General features: G+C 45.6%; 2 protein-coding genes across 2 annotated transcripts; both read right to left on the bottom strand.

The window, feature by feature from the left end:
- Positions 1-8,847: 8,847 nt before the first annotated feature.
- LOC115758604 (remodeling and spacing factor 1) lies at positions 8,848-16,870 on the bottom strand. Its single transcript, XM_030699331.1, has 4 exons — positions 13,963-16,870; positions 9,739-12,950; positions 9,577-9,677; positions 8,848-9,515 (listed from the first exon to the last, which is right to left on the bottom strand). Exons 1-4 carry the CDS (start codon positions 16,441-16,443, stop codon positions 9,034-9,036), a joined length of 6,276 nt encoding a protein of 2,091 aa, XP_030555191.1. The 5' UTR covers positions 16,444-16,870; the 3' UTR covers positions 8,848-9,033.
- On the bottom strand, positions 16,548-19,383 carry LOC115759312 (remodeling and spacing factor 1-like). The gene is made up of 6 exons (XM_030700222.1): positions 19,179-19,383; positions 18,741-18,922; positions 18,176-18,649; positions 17,841-18,117; positions 16,666-17,747; positions 16,548-16,580 (listed from the first exon to the last, which is right to left on the bottom strand). The coding sequence occupies exons 1-6, from the start codon at positions 19,381-19,383 to the stop codon at positions 16,548-16,550; spliced, it is 2,253 nt and encodes a 750-aa protein (XP_030556082.1).
- Between the last annotated feature and the right edge of the window lie 105 nt (positions 19,384-19,488).

Genomic DNA, 19,488 nt, shown 5'->3' with positions numbered 1-19,488 from the left:
AATCTAGAGGGAAAACCATGAAGAAAAAGCCAAACTTCGTGGAAATCGGATGAGATTTGACCGAATTATGGGGGTGGTAATTTTTGACCAATGTCTATATACTAATCTTGGGGTAAGATTTGGACATGAATTTCGACTAAAAAATCGGTGTTCATATTTGAATGCCAGATTATTCTAGAGGAAAAACCATGAAGAAAAATCCAAACTTCGTGAAAATCGGATGAGATTTGGCCGAGATATGGGGGTGGTAAATTTTGAACCATGTCTAGATACGAATCTTGGGGTAAGATTTGGACATGAATTTCGACTAAAAAATCGGTGTTCAGATTTGAATGCCAGATTAATCTAGAGGGAAAACCATGAAGAAAAAGCCAAACTTCGTGAAAATCGGATGAGATTTGACCGAGTTATGGGGTGGTAATTTTTGACCAATGTCTATATACGAATCTTGGGGTAAGATTTGGACATGAATTTCGACTAAAAAATCGGTGTTCAGATTTGAATGCCAGATTAATCTAGAGGGAAAACCATGAATAAAAAGCCAAACTTCGTGGAAATCGGATGAGATTTGACCGAGTTATGGGGGTGGTAATTTTTGACCAATGTCTATATACGAATCTTGGGGTAAGATTTGGACATGAATTTCGACTAAAAAATCGGTGTTCAGATTTGAATGCCAGATTAATCTAGAGGGAAAACCATGAAGAAAAAGCCAAACTTCGTGGAAATCGGATGAGATTTGACCGAATTATGGGGGTGGTAATTTTTGACCAATGTCTATATACTAATCTTGGGGTAAGATTTGGACATGAATTTCGACTAAAAAATCGGTGTTCAGATTTGAATGCCAGATTAATCTAGAGGGAAAACCATGAAGAAAAAGCCAAACTTCGTGAAAATCGGATGAGATTTGACCGAGTTATGGGGGTGGTAATTTTTGACCAATGTCTATATACGAATCTTGGGGTAAGATTTGGACATGAATTTCGACTAAAAAATCGGTGTTCAGATTTGAATGCCAGATTAATCTAGAGGGAAAACCATGAATAAAAAGCCAAACTTCGTGGAAATCGGATGAGATTTGACCGAGTTATGGGGGTGGTAATTTTTGACCAATGTCTATATACGAATCTTGGGGTAAGATTTGGACATGAATTTCGACTAAAAAATCGGTGTTCAGATTTGAATGCCAGATTAATCTAGAGGGAAAACCATGAAGAAAAAGCCAAACTTCGTGGAAATCGGATGAGATTTGACCGAGTTATGGGGGTGTTAATTTTTGACCAATGTCTATATACGAATCTTGGGGTAAGATTTGGACATGAATTTCGACTAAAAAATCGGTGTTCAGATTTGAATGCCAGATTAATCTAGAGGGAAAACCATGAAGAAAAAGCCAAACTTCGTGGAAATCGGATGAGATTTGACCGAGTTATGGGGGTGGTAATTTTTGACCAATGTCTATATACTAATCTTGGGGTAAGATTTGGACATGAATTTCGACTAAAAATCGGTGTTCAGATTTGAATGCTAGATTAATCTAGAGGGAAAACCATGAAGAAAAAGCCAAACTTCGTGAAAATCGGATGAGATTTGACCGAGTTATGGGGGTGGTAATTTTTGACCAATGTCTATATACGAATCTTGGGGTAAGATTTGGACATGAATTTCGACTAAAAAATCGGTGTTCAGATTTGAATGCCATATTAATCTAGAGGGAAAACCATGAATAAAAAGCCAAACTTCGTGGAAATCGGATGAGATTTGACCGAGTTATGGGGGTGGTAATTTTTGACCAATGTCTATATACGAATCTTGGGGTAAGATTTGGACATGAATTTCGACTAAAAAATCGGTGTTCAGATTTGAATGCCAGATTAATCTAGAGGGAAAACCATGAAGAAAAAGCCAAACTTCGTGAAAATCGGATGAGATTTGACCGAGTTATGGGGGTGGTAATTTTTGACCCATGTCTATAAACGAATCTTGGGGTAAGATTTGGACATGAATTTCGACTAAAAAATCGCTGTTCATATTTGAATGCCAGATTATTCTAGAGGAAAAACCATGAAGAAAAATCCAAACTTCGTGAAAATCGGATGAGATTTGGCCGAGATATGGGGGTGGTAAATTTTGAACCATGTCTAGATACGAATCTTGGGGTAAGATTTGGACATGAATTTCGACTAAAAAATCGGTGTTCAGATTTGAATGCCAGATTAATCTAGAGGGAAAACCATGAAGAAAAAGCCAAACTTCGTGGAAATCGGATGAGATTTGACCGAGTTATGGGGGTGGTAATTTTTGACCAATGTCTATATACTAATCTTGGGGTAAGATTTGGACATGAATTTCGACTAAAAAATCGGTGTTCAGATTTGAATGCCAGATTAATCTAGAGGGAAAACCATGATTAAAAAGCCAAACTTCGTGGAAATCGGATGAGATTTGACCGAGTTATGGGGGTGGTAATTTTTGACCAATGTCTATATACGAATCTTGGGGTAAGATTTGGACATGAATTTCGACTAAAAAATCGGTGTTCAGATTTGAATGCCAGATTAATCTAGAGGGAAAACCATGAAGAAAAAGCCAAACTTCGTGGAAATCGGATGAGATTTGACCGAGTTATGGGGGTGGTAATTTTTGACCAATGTCTATATACGAATCTTGGGGTAAGATTTGGACATGAATTTCGACTAAAAAATCGGTGTTCAGATTTGAATGCCAGATTAATCTAGAGGGACAACCATGAAGAAAAAGCCAAACTTCGTGGAAATCGGATGAGATTTGACCGAGTTATGGGGGTGGTAATTTTTGACCAATGTCTATATACTAATCTTGGGGTAAGATTTGGACATGAATTTCGACTAAAAAATCGGTGTTCAGATTTGAATGCCAGATTAATCTAGAGGGAAAACCATGAAGAAAAAGCCAAACTTCGTGGAAATCGGATGAGATTTGACCGAGTTATGGGGGTGGTAATTTTTGACCAATGTCTATATACTAATCTTGGGGTAAGATTTGGACATGAATTTCGACTAAAAAATCGGTGTTCAGATTTGAATGCCAGATTAATCTAGAGGGAAAACCATGATTAAAAAGCCAAACTTCGTGGAAATCGGATGAGATTTGACCGAGTTATGGGGGTGGTAATTTTTGACCAATGTCTATATACGAATCTTGGGGTAAGATTTGGACATGAATTTCGACTAAAAAATCGGTGTTCAGATTTGAATGCCAGATTAATCTAGAGGGAAAACCATGAAGAAAAAGCCAAACTTCGTGGAAATCGGATGAGATTTGACCGAGTTATGGGGGTGGTAATTTTTGACCAATGTCTATATACGAATCTTGGGGTAAGATTTGGACATGAATTTCGACTAAAAAATCGGTGTTCAGATTTGAATGCCAGATTAATCTAGAGGGACAACCATGAAGAAAAAGCCAAACTTCGTGGAAATCGGATGAGATTTGACCGAGTTATGGGGGTGGTAATTTTTGACCAATGTCTATATACTAATCTTGGGGTAAGATTTGGACATGAATTTCGACTAAAAAATCGGTGTTCAGATTTGAATGCCAGATTAATCTAGAGGGAAAACCATGAAGAAAAAGCCAAACTTCGTGAAAATCGGATGAGATTTGACCGAGTTATGGGGGTGGTAATTTTTGACCATTGTCTATATACGAATCTTGGGGTAAGATTTGGACATGAATTTCGACTAAAAAATCGGTGTTCAGATTTGAATGCCAGATTAATCTAGAGGGAAAACCATGAAGAAAAAGCCAAACTTCGTGGAAATCGGATGAGATTTGACCGAGTTATGGGGGTGGTAATTTTTGACCAATGTCTATATACGAATCTTGGGGTAAGATTTGGACATGAATTTCGACTAAAAAATCGGTGTTCAGATTTGAATGCCAGATTAATCTAGAGGGACAACCATGAAGAAAAAGCCAAACTTCGTGGAAATCGGATGAGATTTGACCGAGTTATGGGGGTGGTAATTTTTGACCAATGTCTATATACTAATCTTGGGGTAAGATTTGGACATGAATTTCGACTAAAAAATCGGTGTTCAGATTTGAATGCCAGATTAATCTAGAGGGAAAACCATGAAGAAAAAGCCAAACTTCGTGGAAATCGGATGAGATTTGACCGAGTTATGGGGGTGGTAATTTTTGACCAATGTCTATATACTAATCTTGGGGTAAGATTTGGACATGAATTTCGACTAAAAAATCGGTGTTCAGATTTGAATGCCAGATTAATCTAGAGGGAAAACCATGATTAAAAAGCCAAACTTCGTGGAAATCGGATGAGATTTGACCGAGTTATGGGGGTGGTAATTTTTGACCAATGTCTATATACGAATCTTGGGGTAAGATTTGGACATGAATTTCGACTAAAAAATCGGTGTTCAGATTTGAATGCCAGATTAATCTAGAGGGAAAACCATGAAGAAAAAGCCAAACTTCGTGGAAATCGGATGAGATTTGACCGAGTTATGGGGGTGGTAATTTTTGACCAATGTCTATATACGAATCTTGGGGTAAGATTTGGACATGAATTTCGACTAAAAAATCGGTGTTCAGATTTGAATGCCAGATTAATCTAGAGGGACAACCATGAAGAAAAAGCCAAACTTCGTGGAAATCGGATGAGATTTGACCGAGTTATGGGGGTGGTAATTTTTGACCAATGTCTATATACTAATCTTGGGGTAAGATTTGGACATGAATTTCGACTAAAAAATCGGTGTTCAGATTTGAATGCCAGATTAATCTAGAGGGAAAACCATGAAGAAAAAGCCAAACTTCGTGAAAATCGGATGAGATTTGACCGAGTTATGGGGGTGGTAATTTTTGACCATTGTCTATATACGAATCTTGGGGTAAGATTTGGACATGAATTTCGACTAAAAAATCGGTGTTCAGATTTGAATGCCATATTAATCTAGAGGGAAAACCATGAATAAAAAGCCAAACTTCGTGGAAATCGGATGAGATTTGACCGAGTTATGGGGGTGGTAATTTTTGACCAATGTCTATATACGAATCTTGGGGTAAGATTTGGACATGAATTTCGACTAAAAAATCTGTGTTCAGATTTGAATGCCAGATTAATCTAGAGGGAAAACCATGAAGAAAAAGCCAAACTTCGTGGAAATCGGATGAGATTTGACCGAGTTATGGGGGTGGTAATTTTTGACCAGTGTCTATATACTAATCTTGGGGTAAGATTTGGACATGAATTTCGACTAAAAAATCGGTGTTCAGATTTGAATGCCAGATTAACCTAGAGGGAAAACCATGAAGAAAAAGCCAAACTTCGTGGAAATCGGATGAGATTTGACCGAGTTATGGGGGTGGTAATTTTTGACCAATGTCTATATACGAATCTTGGGGTAAGATTTGGACATGAATTTCAACTAAAAAATCGGTGTTCAGATTTGAATGCCAGATTAATCTAGAGGGAAAACCATGAAGAAAAAGCCAAACTTCGTGGAAATCGGATGAGATTTGACCGAGTTATGGGGGTGGTAATTTTTGACCCATGTCTATATACTAATCTTGGGGTAAGATTTGGACATGAATTTCGACTAAAAAATCGGTGTTCAGATTTGAATGCCAGATTAATCTAGAGGGAAAACCATGAAGAAAAAGCCAAACTTCGTGAAAATCGGATGAGATTTGACCGAGATATGGGGGTGGTAATTTTTGACCCATGTCTATATACGAATCTTGGGGTAAGATTTGGACATGAATTTCGGCTAAAAAATCGGTGTTCAGATTTGAATGCCAGATTAATCTAGAGGGAAAACCATGAAGAAAAAGCCAAACTTCGTGGAAATCGGATGAGATTTGACCGAGTTATGGGGGTGGTAATTTTTGACCCATGTCTATATACGAATCTTGGGGTAAGATTTGGACATGAATTTCGACTAAAAAATCGGTGTTCAGATTTGAATGCCAGATTAATCTAGAGGGAAAACCATGAATAAAAAGCCAAACTTCGTGGAAATCGGATGAGATTTGACCGAGTTATGGGGGTGGTAATTTTTGACCAATGTCTATATACGAATCTTGGGGTAAGATTTGGACATGAATTTCGACTAAAAAATCAGTGTTCAGATTTGAATGCCAGATTAATCTAGAGGGAAAACCATGATTAAAAAGCCAAACTTCGTGGAAATCGGATGAGATTTGACCGAGTTATGGGGGTGGTAATTTTTGACCAATGTCTATATACGAATCTTGGGGTAAGATTTGGACATGAATTTCGACTAAAAAATCGGTGTTCAGATTTGAATGCCAGATTAATCTAGAGGGAAAACCATGAAGAAAAAGCCAAACTTCGTGGAAATCGGATGAGATTTGGCCGAGATATGGGGGTGGTAATTTTTGACCAATGTCTATATACGAATCTTGGGGTAAGATTTGGACATGAATTTCGACTAAAAATCGGTGTTCAGATTTGAATGCCAGATTAATCTAGAGGGAAAACCATGAAGAAAAAGCCAAACTTCGTGGAAATCGGATGAGATTTGACCGAGTTATGGGGCTGTTAATTTTTGACCAATGTCTATATACGAATCTTGGGGTAAGATTTGGACATGAATTTCGACTAAAAAATAGGTGTTCAGATTTGAATGCCAGATTAATCTAGAGGGAAAACCATGATGAAAAATCCTATATCATAAATATATGCTATTTTAGAAGCTATATGTCAGGTTTGGTGACTCTAGTTCTTATTATTTACCAAAATTGCCCAAAAAACAGGATATCGATATCGATTTTTATCGATTGCTTGGAAACGGAGTAAGTTATCGATTATCGGAAACAAACTCGATCTGCGCGGGAGCTAGGAGCACCTACATCTCATTCATACATAGTGACAGACGGACGGACGGACAGACAGACGGACAGACAGACGGGCATGGCTAGATCGACTCGGCTATTGATGCTGATCAAGAATATATATACTTTATGGGGTCGGAGATGCTTCCTTCTGCCTGTTACATACATTTGGCTTTCGCACAAATACAATATACCCTTATTCCCATTTTTAATGGGTTCAGGGTATAAAAATTATACATTTTTTGAGATGCTGTGCAAGGTGAGAAAAAAAATAACACAATACCTAAAAATCAATATTCAAATCATAAAATACTTCAAGACTCGCCCAAATAAATTCAATAAATAACTAATAATACTTTTAAGTTTCTCTGAGTTTAAATTATTGCATTTAACTGGAACAACTTTTGGGCGCGAGTTGTTAACAAAAGATCCGAAAACTAAAGCTAACCTGCATGCATACATTTAATCAAATTTGAAAGCTGATGTTGGGCAAATGTTTTACACCAGATTCCATTGTCTAAATGTTGTGCACAGTCATTTTGTCCGTAAAACGCGCTGATTAGCTTGCTTTTTGTTAGTATCAGCAAATGCATATGCATTAAATAAATTAGAGTAGGTTTGTCAATGTTAACAAACGCAAGCCAGAAATAAACCATGTCTTGAAAGACGAAACATGTTAAGGTCGAAATTAAAAATGTTTCTCAGTTCATCTTACAATGCGATCAACTGCAGAACTCTGCAGTTAATGTATCTTTAAAGAACATAATTAATTTAATGAATTGAATAAGGTTTAAAAAAAATTGATTGATTGAATTATAATAAAGACTTTTTTATGAATGTTTAATGACCTTTTCGGTATGCCGAAGTTTAAATACCCTTTTATATCAGCTTTGTAAAAGATGTTTTCGACTTTGACCAGTTGCCCCTAAAGGAACCATCTGATATAGTCAACCGATTTGACACGGATTTGCTGTTAGGATAGTACAAGCAGTGCAGCTCATAAATGCGGAATTTTGTAAAGAGCAGAAAAGTTTTTAACACATCTCAATTCTTGAACGATCTTTCCTGCAGAGCTATATGATAGCCGCTTGATATTGATAAGATTGCAAGTTTTTTTTCGAGATATTAAAAAACAAATATGTTTTTTATACAGAAACTAATTTTTCAACGTATTATTCCTAAGATAAGATGAAGCAGATATGCAAGGAGTGTAAAGAAATAATTATATGAAAAGTTTAGTTAAAAGATAATTTCGTACAAGAGCTCAATTTTCGACCAAATATTACAAGCAGCAGAGGGACATGACTATAACGATACGGTTGTTGATACTGATCAGGAATATAAATATGTATATACAATTAAGGAAGTGTCTCCTTCTATGCATTACACATTATAATACCCTCTAGAAAGCTGGCAAATATGTTTTAATGTTTTTATTCAACTAATATTAGATTTATTTGATGATTTGCTTCTCTTTAATTTCATTTGTAGTATACGTCACTTTATCCATAGTTGTTAAGTAAATTAACTTTTTGTATAATATGCACTGTTAGTTATTTTGTAGTTTAGTTTAATTTAGTTTACTATATATACGCATATATCATATGGGGTAATGGTGTAGTAGGTATTTATATATATATATATATATATATATATATATATATATAAATTATTATCATAATTGTTTTGCAATGCTTCTATAATTGATATCGCTCGATCCAATAATCGAACATTAACAAATCGAACTGGCATATATCGTACTATACAATTAAACTAAAATACTTAAGTTGTTGTAGCTGTTGTTGAAGCGACTCTAGGAGCACGTAGAGCATAGGGTCAAGTAAATAGGAGCCTAAACTTAAAATAAATATATATTTAATTTAATTAAAAAAAAAACCAACGAGTTGACAAATTTCCCATAGTTTTTTGTTGTTGTAAAAGACTCTACGCTACTTTTATATATATATGCACTTTTTGATTGCGTGTGTGTAGGTGTGTATTTGTGTGTGTGTGCTTGTGTGTGAGGATTGAAATTTTCAATAAGTCGCCTTAAACGGGGGCTAGCCACATGCCCCCCTTTAGCATAGGACATTCGCATACTCTACACATTATACATTTCTATATAGATCAACTACATTATATACAAGCTTGGGCGGTTGCCGGCGTTTGTTATGTATCATAATCATCCTGCTGGGAGCTAAAGTAGCTCACCAGGCCGCTAAACTCGCCGACACCACCGCCCACGCTGTTCGCTGCGGCGGCGGTGCTGCTGCTGCCGTGCGCCGAGCTGGAGTCCTCCTCGGCCACGGCTGCTGGCGAATCCGCTGTTGTTGTTGTTGTTTCAGCTAGCGGCGATTTGGTATTGGAGTAGGCCTCCAGTGTGATCAGTTTCTTGCTGGTTATCACCGACGGTGGCGTGACGGCGGCTGGCGGTGTGGGCGGTGGTGCTGTTGCGGCAGGAGGAGGCGCAACAACTGGCGCTGCTGTTGGTGCTGGCGATTTGCCGCGCGTCAGTGCGGATACTGAATGATTTGTGGGCGTGGCAGGCGGCGGAGGCGGCGGCGCACTGACAATCACTGAACTGGGCGCAGCAGCATGCGCCGGCGGTGTGCTCAATGGTGGTGGATAGTAGCCATAGGGTGGATAGCCGCCTAAATAGTGTTAAAGATTGATTTAGAATTGAGCTAGTAATTCACATATTGTGCTACTTACGCGCACCGGCTGCATAGTCGACAGGGCCAGGTCGCATATTGGCGCTGCCGGGCGGTGCCACGCGCGGCGGATAGTTGGGATTCCCATAAATAGGCGGTGCTCTATAAGCAAAATATATTATTAGAACGGAAATATAAACTTAGCTGACAGTCTTCAACCTACCTGTAGGGATTTAGATGCGGTGAAGCATGCCGCGCCGGTGGCGGACCGGCGCCATAGACGCTGGCCAGGGAGCCAGGCGGCGGTGGACCGCCATGATGCTCCGGGCCGTGCAGATAGGGCGGCGGACGTGCATTGGGCCCACTGCCAGGCGGTGCCGCCGCAGTCGACGTGGGCGGCGGAGCACCACGCAATGGCGGCGGAGCGCCATAGGTGGGCCGCAATGCGGAGCTCGGCGGCAGCGGCTGGCCATAGAAACGTGCCAGTTCCGCGCTGCTCGGATACATGCCAGCGCCGGGCGGCGGTTGTGGTGGTCCGCGTGCGTGCGCCGGCGGCAGCAGCGAGGCCATGGGCATGCGCGTTATGACAGAAGCCTGCGAGACGTTGACCGACGGCGGCGCATCCTCGTGTGGCTTGAAGAGCTGTGGCGGCGCTGGCAGCGACGACGGCGGCGGGGGCGCCTTACCCGAAGCTGCTGGCTTTTCGTTGCCCACTGAGGATGTGGCGGCGGTGACAGCGGCAGCGGTTTGCTGCTTCTGCAGTTGATCCCGCAGTGGCGTGACCTTTTTTCGACGACCACGCGGCTTGGAATCGGGCGCCGGCGCCGGCGGACGCACATTGGCAGCTGCAGCGGCGGCCTGCATCAGATGCGCTGCTGCAGCAGCCGGCATGGACATGCCCAAGGGCAGACGCTGCATGGCCGACAGCGGTTGCTGTTGCTGTGCCGGCGCATAGTTCGCGCGACTCAACGGCTGGCCCAGCGGCGCTGAGAGAGCATTCTGCAGCAGCTGCATGGCCTGCGGCGGCGGTGCCAAGTGCCGCTGCAGCATTGGATGCATGCCTGGTGGCGGCTGCTGCTGTTGTTGTTGTTGGCCTGGCGGCGGCGGCGGCAGCAGCGAGGCGGGCAGCCCACCTGGTGGACCATGCGGCGAGAACTGATGACGCAGAAGCGGCGGATGCATTGTGGGCATGGGCAAGCGTTTGCGCATCGGCTCCTGAAGTCCCGAGGCGCTGGGCAAAGTCTCCGGCGGCGTTGTTGGCATCTGTTTGGTCACCTTCGCTTTGGCTGGCGTGGCATGGCGCAACACCTCGTCCGGTGGCGGCAGGTCACGCACAGATGACTCCGAACTTAACTGCTCGACCACCATACGCGCAATGGCATCCTCCATATCCTCGGGCAAGTCGGGCAGCTCGGCATCATCCAGCTCCGAGTCCACATCGTCTAGATCATCAATGGCCTCGCCCTTGCGATGCAGATAATCAATGTCCAGCACCTTGGCCTGACGTATCACAGACAACGGCACCGTAGACAGCGAATCACCTGCACCAGGAGTAGCGCCTGCTTTGCTGGGCGTGCGCTGCTTCAGCTGCTGGGAAGCGGCTGCTGCTGCTGCGCCTGCTGCTGCTGTTGAGCCCTTGATGGGGGTTAGGCGTGGCGTTGCCGCTAGCTTGGCGCCCTCGGCATTCTTTTCGGCAAGCATGCGCTTGATCTCCTCCTGCTTTTCTATGAACTTCTGACGCTCCTCGGGCGGTGTATCCGGTCGCTGTACACCCGGCTTGATGCCGCCATCGGAGCTGTCGTCATCAAAGTCCTCAATGTAGGCATAGCGACGGCCTCGTGTACGCGTACGCTCATCGGAGCCGCCGCCGCCGCCGCCATCGTCCGAGGAAGCCGCCTTCTTCTTCTTCTTAGTGCCCTTGCCTTTGCCCTTGCCCTTGCCGGACGACTGCGCCTGCGCCGACGTTGCTGTCGTTGTTGTCGTCTTTTTTAAGGGCTGCGAACGCGGCTGTTTGCCGGAACCTTTGCCCGACATGGGCGCACCATTGGCACCCATCTGGACTTCATCGTCATCATCCTCTTCGTCCTCCTCCTCGCTCTCGCTGATGTCATCGTCCGAATACTCGAGCTGTTTGGTCTTCTTGTTGGCGGGCTTCTTCAATTTGGGCGACTTGCGTGCAATGGCCATGGAGGATTTCTTGGCGGCGGCTGCCTTCTTGCGCTTCGATGGATGCCAGGCGCCGTCCTCGCTTTCGCTGGTCGTGTCATCGCACAGATCAGCGCTGTCCATGTTCTCCGACAACTCGGAACCGTTGTCATCATCGTCGTCGGTTTCCGTTTCCGTGTAGTCGGAATCCTCTTTCTTTTTCTTCTTTTGTGATTTGCTGGACTTGGAGCGTTGCTGTCGTTGCTCCTCCTCGTCGCTTTCGTCGCTCTCCTCCACCACAAATTTGCGATCCTTGCGGCGCTCACGTGCCGCACGTCGGGCTGCCTTGCGCTGCTTTTTGCCACGCCCGGGCCGGCGATAAACCTCCAGACTGGAATCGGAATCATCTGAGGCAGATTGCGAGCTATCCTCGTCAGAGAAACTCGAAGTCTTAAAGTCCTCATCGCTGCCATGATCCTCCTCGGAGCTAACATCCAGTGTGGTCAGCTTACGTGCCTTCTTTTTGACCGGCTGAGCCGCCTTGCTCTTGGACTTGCCAACCGTTTTCAGTGGCTGCTCATCCTCGTTGTCGTCGTTGCTGTCATCCTCGTTGCTGGATTTGTGCTGCGTGTCGGACGTGGTTTTTGCTGCCTTGACCTGCGCCTGAACGCCCTCCTCGGACTGATCGTCGCCCTCCTCTTTGCGTCGCGTCTTCTCTTTGTCCGCCTCGATGATGGTGCTGATGTCCTTGCCCCTGCCCAGATTCCCAGCCCCCGCCACCTCGTCCATCTCTTTCTTTAGCGCCGAATTGATCAGATCATCGTACTCATTGAGCCGATAGCTGACATTGATCTGCCGACGCTTGCGCAGCTTGTAGATGGGCTCATCGTCCGAGTCCGAGTAGCTGCTGCTGTTGCTGCTGCTGCTGGAACTGCTGCTGGAGCTGCCCCCCGAGCGTGCGCCTCCCGCGCCGCCCGACTGTTGTTTGCCGCTCTTTGTGGCGCTGCTGCCGCTGTCCGATGCGTCGTCCTTGCCACCGCGACGGCGCCGCGTGCCGCGTTTAGCTGCTCGCCGATTGCTGCGTCCGTCTCCGCGTCGTCTCTTCGTCTTTTCCGGCTTGGATCGCTTGTTGGCCTTGCTGGAACCATCGCCATCGTCATCGTCGTCATCATCATCGTCATCGTCATCCTCATCGTCCTCGTCATCATCTTTGTCATCCTTCTTCTTCGCATTGGATCGCTCCTCCAGCTCGCTGGCGGTACGCGCAGCTGCTGCGGCTTCCGCTTGGCGCTAACAGGTTAGGATTTTATATGAGTCAAAGCATTAAAGCAGTAAAGTGGTAGGGAGCTTGGTTTCTATCAACTGCAGATTCCTAAGTTTCCTTTACGATTCCATTGAAATGGGGCGAGTCTAAAAAATATCCTGTTCCAGGCCTAAATTACCTCAATGTGCATTCCTATTAACTTTTACGCATACAAAGAGCTATTTTTCCATATTTTGGTGTGCGTTTCCGTCTTGGACACTTCGAAACATTCCAACATCCTTCCACATCCTTCCATATCCTTTCATGCATATAGGCGCAAAACACACAAACACACACACGCAGCAATTTATGCTTTCTCCCCTCGGCCCAATTAATGGGAAACGCATTATTGAATAATTTTTAAGAGCCTAATTTTGACACCCAAAAGCGTGCATATACCAAAGCGTAAGACTCTAGCTATAAGAATTCGATTTTTGGGTGCCTTTATCTCTTATAAGCTCCGAGATATAATTGAAAGAACCCAATCTGAAATCGATACTTATCGATTTGATGAAAATATAGTGAGCTTTTGATGATTTGCTACAATCTTCATCTACCTGTGCAATAGAAAGACAAATTTGATGTCTGTAGCTCCTCAAACAAGAGCTCTTAAGCGGGATATACCATAAAACGGAAGGTTGATATCTATTTTTATCGATTTCGTAAATATGGATCGTTATCACCAAACTGCACTTTTCCTAGATGGGAAAATGTGATTTGCAGACTCTGAGATCTTAGCGTTTCTACATACGGACGGACGGACACAACAGGTTCGAAGAAGACAGACGGACAAGCTACATCGATTCCGGTCTTCGTTGAGATCATATGTTTTGTGGAGTCGTCAGTTTGAATACCCTCTCTTAGGGTACATACTAAGTAATAATTGATTTCATGAACATCGAAAAGGAATGTTAGCTTCTTGGAAGTAATCCTCATTTGGGATCCAAGACTTTCAAACAACCAAAATAATGTAAGAGTGTACGTGAAGGATAATCTTACCACCGCCTCCTCTGCCAAAAGTTTCTCCTGGTGCTTGCGAGCAACCAGATCATCGAACTGCTGCAGCTTCTGCTCGAGAGCAACGATGAGCTGCTCCTGCTGGCAGGGCGGACAATGCCAATCGCCCTCGGGTATGTAGAAGAGCACGGGACTGAGACAGGAGCAGTGATAGCCTTTGTTGCAGCCGGGCGTATCGCACAAGAGAATCCATTCGGGATGATCCGATTTGCCGCACTTCTGGCACGCTTCGTCCGCATCTGCGGCGGCTGCGTAATCCTCATTATCGTCGGCGTTCTCTTTGCGCAATGTGCGAGCCCGTTTCATGGGCACCACTTGGCTGTCGTCCTCCAGTTCCGATTCGGGTGAGAATTCATGATCGGATTTAAAGAGCGGCGAGCCGGGATCTGTCTCATAGTGTGGTGGCTCTTCCTCCTCCTCCTCGGTTTCAGCCTGCTCTTCGGAGTCCGAGGACCAGCCATCCTTGCCGGGGCATTTTTTCTTGATCTTCTTTTTGGTCTCTTCGGCCTCGCTGGCCGACTCGAAGGACTCAGACTCTGCCGAGGGCTCTAGCACTGTGGGATCCGCTTCCTTCTCGGCCTTCTTCTTGTTCTTCAGCTGCTGTTTCATGGTGCGCAACGCTACTTCTTCCAATTTGCGTCGCTCTGCCTCTTCCTTGATCTTCTGTTGCGCTATGCGACGCGATTGACGCACCGGCGTCTCCGAATCGTTGGTGTCAATTATGTTCGTGGTGTCCACCTCACGCTTTTTGCGCGGACCACGGCCACGCCCCACGCCAGCTGGTTTTGCAATCTCCTCCTTGGGCTCTAAACTCTTTGGTTTTTCCGCTGGCTCTTCAGATTCTGCCTTGGTTTTACTCTCTTCCTTGATCGTTAGCTCCTCCTCAGCGAGTGGATCACTTTTGGATTCCTCCTTGGGTTCCTCCTTTGTTTTAGCTGCCGATTTGACTGCTTTAACTGTTTGTGGTTGCTCCTCCGCCTCGTCCTTTACCTCCTCCTGGGGCTCCTTTTCAGTTTTGAGTGGATCTTCTTTGATATGCTGCTTGTTTTCAACGACGGGCTTTTCTTTGGGGCCACCCCTGGTTCGCTTGGGCTGCGGCAGCTCCGAATAGACTACTGCGGCGCCACCGCGACGTCCAGAGCGCCGTCCCAAGGCTTCGGCTGGTGGTGGCGTATCCTCCTTAGCAGCTGGTGGTGTTGCCTGCTTGACCAGCTGCGCCTCCTTTTTAACCGATGGTGGCGTCGCTTGCTTACCGGGAGGGGTTGTTGCTTTTTTGACTGGTAGCGTTTCCTGCTTGACAGAAGCAGCTGCTGCTGGCTTCACGGGAACAGATGCAACTTCCTTGACGGGTGGAGGTGTTGCTTGCTTGATAGGTGGAGGTGTTGCCTGCTTGACGGGTGGAGGTGTTGCTTGCTTTACGGGAGGAGGTGTTGCTTGCTTCACGGGAGGAGGTGTTGCTTGCTTCACGGGTGGAGGTGTTGCTTGCTTCACGGGAGGCGGTGTTGCCTGCTTGACTGGTGGAGGTGTTGCCTGCTTGGCGGGTGGAGGTGTTGCCTGCTTGACGGGTGGAGGTGTTGCTTGCTTAACCGGCGGCTGTGATGTTGTCTGCTTCACTGGTTGTGACTCCTGAGGTGCTGATGTGGGCGGTTCCTCATCGAGAAATTGCTGATCATTGTTGCGCTTGAGTTTCTCGCTAATTGCGGGCAACTCTTCGCCAGCACTGGCCTCCTTGGACTCCTTGGCTTCCTCGCTGCTGCGCCGTTTGCGTTGCAGTGTGGACTCTAAGCCTGGGTTAGCTGTCACCGGAGCGACAACTGTTTCGCTGTTGGTGCGCTTTCTGGGTATGGCCTCCTCGTCGCTCTCCTCCTGACGCATTTGGGTAAGCAAATTCTTTTTCAGTGGCTTCGTAATGGGCGACTTTTTGGGCGGTGTAAAGGGCACTGGCTCGACTTTTGCTGCTGCGGGCGGCGTGATCTCGTTGACTGGCTGCGTCGTCGTCGTTGACGTCGTCGCCGGATGCGGCGGTGGCGGTGGCGGCGCCTGCTGCTCGGGCAGTTCTTCTTTTGGCTTTTCTGGCGTCTTTTTCAATTTCTTCTCGATGATTTCGGCCAGCGTGGGCTTTTGCTTAACCGGATTGGGCTTCTCCAGGTGACGTTTGGGCGCAATGATCTTGCGGCGACTGCGCGCATCTTCCTCGCCGCTCGAGGAGGTGGTCTCCTCGATTTGTGTTTTCTGCGCCTCCACCTTGCGACGCACCTCAACGTTGGTGATCTTTGGGCGCATCTTGATTCGCTTTCCGCCAATATCCAAATCGTCATCGTTGTCCAAGGTATCCAAGTGCTGTTGTTGCTCATCCTCCAGCTGAAGCTCGCCATGTACGTCCAGTTCGCTTTCGGAAGTGGACTGACGCGCTGCAGGCGCTGCAAACTCGGCCAGACGACGCTTGCGGTTGGGCAGCAGCATTAGTTTTCTGTCCTGGCTCGCGGGCGCAACACTTGATCCTACAATATCTGGCTTGCTGTCCTTGGTTGCCTTTGCTTCACAGCTCGGCTCTAGGGATTTGTTTTCTACAGGCTTTTCAGGCTTGACGTTTTGATTATCTGTTGGGTTTACGACCCTCGAGGTGCTAGGCAATTCACTTTGTACTGTCTGCGTTAACTTTTTGTCGTTGCCACTCTCAGCAACCGGCTCACTAGCAGGTATTGATATTTCAGCAACAGCCGCAGCAGCAGCGGTTACGTCGGCTTCAACGATTTTTGCTCCATTTGCAGCTGGTTCAACAGATTCGCTGATAATTGCAACTGCCTGCTGTGGCTCAGTTTGTTCGTTTGCAACCGTTTTCGTATTGTTTTCCAGCGTTTCTTTAGCTGGTTCAGCTGCAGGTTCTTCGGGCTTTTCCGCTGCCGTTTCTTCTTTTATGGGTTTGGGCGTTTCTTCTTTGTCAGCATGATTTGTGTTTAGTTTTTTAATATCTTCCGTTTTTTCAGCTACAGTTTGAAGCTTCTTTCTGGACTCCGATTCATCTGCCTCTATTGTTGATTCGGTTTTAATGCTTTTCTTAACAATTTCTAGCGCTTCGTCTGCCGTTTCTATTAGCCGCACCTTGTACACTTGCTCGACGTTTTCTTCGGATTTTTCAGGCTTTTCCTCCTTTTGTTCATTTGAGATTCCTTGTGTTGCACTCGGCTTTTCAGTCGCAATTTCGACTGGCTCTGGTGCTGACTCCTTTTCTTCAGCTACAACTTTGCCACTTTCAGAGCTAGGCTGGAGTTTTGTTTCCAGCTCTTGCTGCTGCTCCGGTGATTCATTTCCATTGAGCACTGGCGCCACGTTCTTTTCGTTTTCTGCCGGCTTTAGGCTTTCTCCATTGGTTTTTTCTGGCTCTGGCTCTGGTTCTGGCTCGCCTATGCTATCGAATATGCTGCGTTTTGTTTCCTGCTTTGGCGTCTGTTTTATGGGACTTAGTTTAAGGCAGCCTGGCTCGCCGAAAAAGAACGTCGCCTTTGGCTCGGTCTTTGCTGCGGGCTCCTCCTCAGCATTGGTTTCAGTATTGCCATTGCCAACCAGGCACTCAGCGCCGCTGCCTGAGCCGAGCACATAGTAGAGCGGTTCAACGATTGTCTCGCCCACAGGCGCATCCAATTCCTCATTAGCTGCAAAGTCGCTAAGAAACTGTACATATTCGGGCAATGCCTGGCAGTCACGACCGGCTCCCTGGCCTCGAACTATTAACGTGGGCTCTTCAATGGCTTCGCCGACTTCGTCATCTTCATCTTCATCCTCATCATCGTCGTCATCTTCATCATTTTCATCGTCTTCGTTAAATTTTCGCTCGTTCTCATCCTCGTCAGCAGCAGCACTATCAAGGGATTCTTCTTCGCCGTCAAGCGATTCCTCCTCCTCCTCCTCGCCCTCATCCAGCTCCGAGTCTTCCGAGTCGACTTCGTTGTCATCTTCGGATTTGGTGCTCTCATAGCGACTTGGCTTCTTAATACGTTTTGTGTCCAACAGTGTGGGTCGCTGCTTCTTATGCTGTTCCTCCGACGCCAAAGGTGGACTACCGTCCGAATCCTCCAAAGGCCTCTTCTTAGCCGGCGCTGGCGAGCCGCTCAGTTTGGCCTGTGTAATTAGCAGTGGCTGCAATGGATTGTTGGGTAATTAGAGTATTTTGGTAAATTTCAGCTTATATACTCACCTTGACTTTCTTGGGCTTCGGTTCCGGTTCCGGTTGCTCCTGCTGCTGCTGCTGCTCTGGCGTGCGCAGCTTGATCTTCAAGTTGGGCACCTTCGCCTCGTGCGAATCATCATCCTGTTCCGACCGCTGTTCTGTGGTTGCAGCTGGCGGCGGTGCATTGTGACTGCTGCTGCTGCTGCTTGTGGTATCCTCATCTGCCTCGCCGATATCCTTGGAGGGCAGCACCACCTCGTTGCCGCGCAGGCGTGCAATTAAATTCACAAATTCATCTCGATTGGTGGCCACCACCTGCCATATCTCCTCGTCCAAATGCTCTTGATAAATGCGCAAATTGCAGTCGCCATCCTGTGTTAGCCAGTACGCGTGGCCCAAACGATCACGCCCTATTGGCTGTGCACGCAATGTGCTCGCATTTTGCGTTAGAATATTCGCACGAAATTTGGCATTACGTTCGAATTGGCTCTCAAGCAGTTCCTGCAAGCAAAGGATTGAAGGATTAATATCAAACTTTTGAATTGAAGAAGGAAATTGATTTGCAAACTTCCTCTCCCGTCTTGATACTCACGCGTAGGATACGCAGCTTGACCTTCAGGCTGGAGTTGCGATAGCCGAATCGCTCAATCTCCCAGGCATCCTGCAGGGAGTAGCCGAAACAGAATTTGCTTACCGATGATTCCCAACTTTTTTCGTGCACCGTTTTGCGTGTTTTACGCAACAGCTTAATGTGCAGATCGCGCAGTTCGGCCACTGAAAGAGAAAAGCAGTGTATGTGTGCAAAGTTAATCGAAATGTTTTGATTGTTGTTTTTGTTTTTGTTTTCTTTTTCAGCTGCATTTTTTACGGTCTCCGCTTTGCTCCATACCAAACAATAATACAAACAAGCAAGCATTCCTCTCGCTCGCTCTCTCTCTCCCGCTCTCTCTAAATTGCACACACACACGCGCATATACACTACTCACACAGTTGCACACATATGCACGCACATACATACATACATACGTACCTTCATCGTTGTTTGTCAACCACTCCTGCAAATGCTTGAAATTTGGCAAAGCCAAGCCCAAATCTTTGGCAAATTTTTGCAAAAATGCACAAATTACCGCAAAATCTGGATCGTTTGCACATGAATGTAGCGTTGTGGTTAATGCATCGTCATCTTTATCTTTACATTCTTCTTTACATTCAGCCGTAGCTGAAGACGCCGCCATTTTTCATGCGTCTGCTGAAAAAATGTGTAAGGGCCTCAAAATCTTGTAAACTAAACTTGCAAAATAGCAACAATAGTACAAAGAACGCACAGCATTTGTTTTAAC

The sequence above is a fragment of the Drosophila novamexicana genome, unplaced genomic scaffold, assembly GCF_003285875.2.
Source record: "Drosophila novamexicana strain 15010-1031.04,08,12 unplaced genomic scaffold, DnovRS2.1 tig00000193-arrow-pilon, whole genome shotgun sequence".
Taxonomy (NCBI): domain Eukaryota; kingdom Metazoa; phylum Arthropoda; class Insecta; order Diptera; family Drosophilidae; genus Drosophila; species Drosophila novamexicana.
This window is presented reverse-complemented; position numbering and strand designations above follow the sequence as displayed.